The following is a 4487-nucleotide window of genomic DNA, read 5'->3' on the forward strand; positions in this document are numbered from 1 at the left end:
CATTTTTATGGGGTACAGTATGATATTTCAACATGTATATAATAGGTAATAATCAGGTCAGGATAACTGGATCCTCCATCACCTCAGACATATGTAATTTCTTTGTGCTGGGAACATTCAACATTCTTTGGTTTTTTAAAAATATTTAATTGTTGCCAACCCTAGTTATCTCACCCTGCTACCAAGCATTACAAGTTCTTTCTCCTACCCATTGGCATTTATGGGACGCCATCTGTGAATTACAAGGGGATTTTCTCTCAGTATGGAAGCCAGGGAGATTTAGGTTTGGCTTTGGGTACCATCCGTGGCTCTCCCACAGCAATAGGTTTCCCAGTGCACATGACCTTTATCTCCGCTCTGCCAGGAAGATCCCTCATAGAAGCTCTGGAGATGGGTGTAACCCATTGGGAACTGGACAGACCACCTTTAACCTTTTTTTTTTTTTTTTTGGCGAAGAACATTCTATAGAAGGCCTCTGATGTTTCCTGGTATAAATACAGCAGGTACGGGCTCCATTTTGGCTAGAGGCTAGAAGCTAGATCCTTCAGATCAGCTTGCTGTTTTGCCCTCACTTTTTGTGTGCTGTTTTTTTTTTTTTTTTTTTGGCCATTTTATTTCTCTTAGCTTTTATTTTTCTGCCAACCCATTCCACAGAGGGGGACATGGGCGGGAGGCATTCCTCTACCTGTTAACCAAACTCTCTCTATCCCCACTCCCTGTTCCCTTCCCAGGCTCTGGAAACCACGATTCCATTCTCTACCTCTCTGGGATCAACGTTGTAACTCCCACAACACGAGTCAGAGTATACGGTACTTGTCTTTCTGTGTCTGATTTATTCACTTAACACAGTGTCCTCCAGTTGCATCCATGTTGCTGCTAATGACAGAATCTCATTCTTTTTAAACAGTAGAATAATATTCCATTATGTATATACAGACATTTTCTTCCTCCATCCATCTGCTGAAGGATCCCTCGGCTGTTTCTGTTTCTTGGCTAATGACGGTGCTGCAGTAATGCCTGAGGGTGCAGATGTCTCCCCGACATGTGCCTTTCACTTCTCTTGGCTGCACCCAGTGGGATTGCTCAGCCAGTCATCTTTAATGTCTTTCTCCTCCAGAGAATTAGTGATGTTTTCGATGTATCAGGCACTTGCCATGTGACAGGCAGTGAACTCTTAGCATCATCCTTTGACTTAACCTTTACAGACTGTGACCCTGATTATTTCCACCCACTTTCTGGGTGAAGAGATGGATATGGAGCGAGACCTTGAGGTTGTGTGCTAGTCAAGGGTGTCTAGCTTTCCTGCCGGGGGCTCTTCCTTAACCATCAGCCCATGTGCTTTATTCCTTTTTCTTGGAACAAACTTCCCTTCTCCAACTTCCTGGGAAACGACTTGACCTTCCAAACTCAGCTGCCATGCCGCCTCTGCTGTGTGTCCATCATTGGAGCTGTGGGAGGCACATGGGATTCCCGGACAATGTGAGCGTGTCTGAGAGCTTGGAGCTTGCTGAGGAAATGGTGTGTTTCTGGTTTAGGTGTGCAGTTCTTGCTGGTCCTTGGTGAATTCTCTTGCCCACTTCATTCTCTCATGTGATACTTATTAGAGACATAAAATCTTCAAAGGGCTGGTGTCTCACAGAGTCCTTGAAGTTGATTCAGACTCACTGTGAGCCACTACTCTACCATCCGAAGCAATGAAGCCATTAAAAATAGCCAAGCTCATTGGCCACTGTCCTTCCTGCCACCCATGAGCTGCTGTCACAGTGCCTCTCTGGTTTGCACTTCGTAGAGTCACACGGGCAGGTTGACTACAGTGATGGGTCCTGATAGAGTTCTCCTCGCTCCATGGTCTCATCAGGCATTTGAACCCTTCTCTTGGTTTTCTTGCTACTTGTTGCTTCTGCTTTTCTTTTTCTCCCAACTCTTTTGGAATCTCCCCTTACTCTGGCTCCAGGACTCCTGGAATGAAGGGTATTGAAACATTCCACCAAGGTTTTGTTTCTGTCTTTAATGTGGACCTCAGAACCTCAATGACAAGGATCACTGGGGAGCTCTCCGTTGGAGTGTGGCCAGCTGTTTCATTCAGAGACACACATTGCCCCTCTCCCAGCCTGTGCCTGTGACAGACACCTCTCACTGACCAAAGCTCTCCCCTATTTGCTGATTCTCCCTGTGGCCTCGCGGCTCTTGGGACAGTATCCTGGGCAGTCGCTGCCATCCAACGGCAGTTACCATGAGGGTCGAAGTCATTTGCCACCCTCTCTGAGGCTTCTTGCCAGAGGTCTCTCGTTCTTCTTGCAGCTAAAGTATGCTGTGAAGAGCATGAGGGATATGAATCAGTCGGTGGCCTCCGGCTTCTTTCTGGTGAACCTCTTCAGTGGCTCAGGGCCACACAATGTCCTCTTCTCTCTGGTGGCCGCCATGTTTACCTTGGGTCTTCTGGGAAACACCATTCTCCTGTTCTTGATTCGCCTGGACGCCCGACTCCACACACCCATGTACTTCCTGCTCAGCCAGCTCTCCCTCTTTGATGTGGGTTTCCCCCTGGTCACCGTCCCCAAGATGGCCTCAGACTTCCTGCGGGGGGAAGGTTCCATCTCCTTTGGAGGTTGTGCAGCTCAAATATTCTTCCTGACACTGATGGGTGTGGCTGAGGGCGTCCTGCTGGCCCTCATGTCATACGACAGGTACGTTGCTGTGTGCCACCCCCTGCAGTACCCTGTGCTCATGAGACGCCAGGTGTGCCTGCTCATGGTGGGCTCCTCCTGGCTGGCAGGGGTGCTCAACGCTTGCACCCAGACCTCCATCACCCTGCACTTCCCCTACTGTGGCTCCCGCACCGTGGACCACTTCTTCTGCGAGGTGCCAGCCCTGCTGAAGCTCTCCTGTGCGGACACCTCGGCCTATGAGCGGGCGCTGTCCACCTCGGGAGTGCTGATCCTGGTGCTGCCGCTTGCCCTCATTGCCGCCTCCTATGGCCACGTGTTGCGGGCTATTCTGCTCATGCACTCAGAGGCCCGAGGCAAGGCCTTGGCCACCTGCTCCTCGCACCTCACGGTCGTGGGCCTCTTCTATGGAGCTGCGGTGTTCATGTACATGGTGCCTGGTGCCTACCACAGCCCCCTGCAGGACAACGTGGTCTCCCTCTTCTACAGTCTGGTCACCCCGACTCTCAACCCCCTTATCTACAGTCTGAGGAACCGGGAGGTGCAGAGGGCTTTGGTCAAAGTGCTCAGCAGAGCTGGTCTCAGGGCAAAGTGGTGACCACACCCGGAACTGCTGGCATGATCCCAGTGTCCCTTGATCCCACCTTCTTTCCAGACTACCCTCTGTGGAGCAGCTGCTGGGGCCTCATGTCCACAGCAGAGCATCTGCCCTGTTCTTCCAGCCTCCACCACCATCAGTGCTCCTTTCCCGCCGTGGACTTGTAGAAAGCAATGCTCAAGGTGCCAACCGTCTCTAGTACATCCTTTCTGCAAAGGGGAGGCCTACCCCATCAAGCTGAGGTCTCTCTGTTGTTGTTGATTATACCCTCAACGATGAACTTGTTGGCAACTTGGTCTACCATGCATATGTGGTTTCATGCTCAAGACGGCGTGAAGATATTTAAGAGAAAGAGATCTGAAAGGGAAAAACGACTCACCAATGGTCACGCTGAAAGAAAGCGGCCGAGCTGGGACTCGAACCCTTATCTTCCTGTGCCAAAGGCAGCCCTCCCACTGCTGTGATGTTTGCTTGCAAAGTGGAGACCCCGACTGCAATGTGTTGTGTGTGTGTGTGTGTGTGTGTGTGTGTGTGTGTTGGTGGGATGTCTAGGCAACATCTGGAAGACCACCAGATCCTTGAAGATGTGAATCACTGCTCCAGGTGGATGGGGTCCACTTAATGGTATTTACAAAATATCTGTTAAACTTTGTGATTTATTGAGGTGTGCACTGTGGATTAGGGTCAATAGCCAGTTCGTATTTTGGGGGTTGGGGGCAGGGCTGAATTTAGCTTCACGTCAATAAATAATCCAGCTATTGGACCAGTTTCAACTGTGAAAAATAGATTCACAGCCTTATCAAGGTAAGGTGGATGGATGATAAATTGTGTACCTTTTGTGTGTGAAATGTGGTGAGTGTGGCCTGTCTACACACGACTGTGAATGAATCACCCTTCAAGACAGGGAGGGATACGGACGTCACCCACCAGCTTCTTTGTGCTCCTTTGTCACTTCTTCCATGATCTCCAAGCAGCCATTGATATCTCCAGGAAACACAGGTCTCTACAGATTAGCTTCCATTTTTTTTTGAGTTTTATATAGCGTATGTATGGTTTTGTGTGGATTCTTTCACTCTGCAGAGTGTTTTGAGTGTCATTCATTCTTGAACCCATAGCTCATTCCCTTTAATTGTTGAGAGACATCCCACTGCACGCAGCGCCCTGGGAGCTCTCACCCACGTGCTGTGTTGTGAGGTGGCAACTAGAGCTTTCTGGGAGCTGCT

The 4487-nt window shown here is 49.7% G+C and overlaps 1 protein-coding gene across 1 annotated transcript; it reads left to right on the plus strand.

Moving 5' to 3' along the window:
- Window positions 1–2322: 2322 nt before the first annotated feature.
- Window positions 2323–3264, plus strand: OR2Z1 (olfactory receptor family 2 subfamily Z member 1; the record flags this gene model as incomplete). The annotated part of the gene is made up of 1 exon (XM_081287777.1): window positions 2323–3264. The coding sequence occupies one exon, from the start codon at window positions 2323–2325 to the stop codon at window positions 3262–3264; it is 942 nt and encodes a 313-aa protein (XP_081143903.1).
- Window positions 3265–4487: the final 1223 nt, after the last annotated feature.

Source organism: Spermophilus citellus, assembly GCF_964194105.1.
Source record: "Spermophilus citellus genome assembly, chromosome: 3".
Classification (NCBI taxonomy): Eukaryota; Metazoa; Chordata; class Mammalia; order Rodentia; family Sciuridae; genus Spermophilus; species Spermophilus citellus.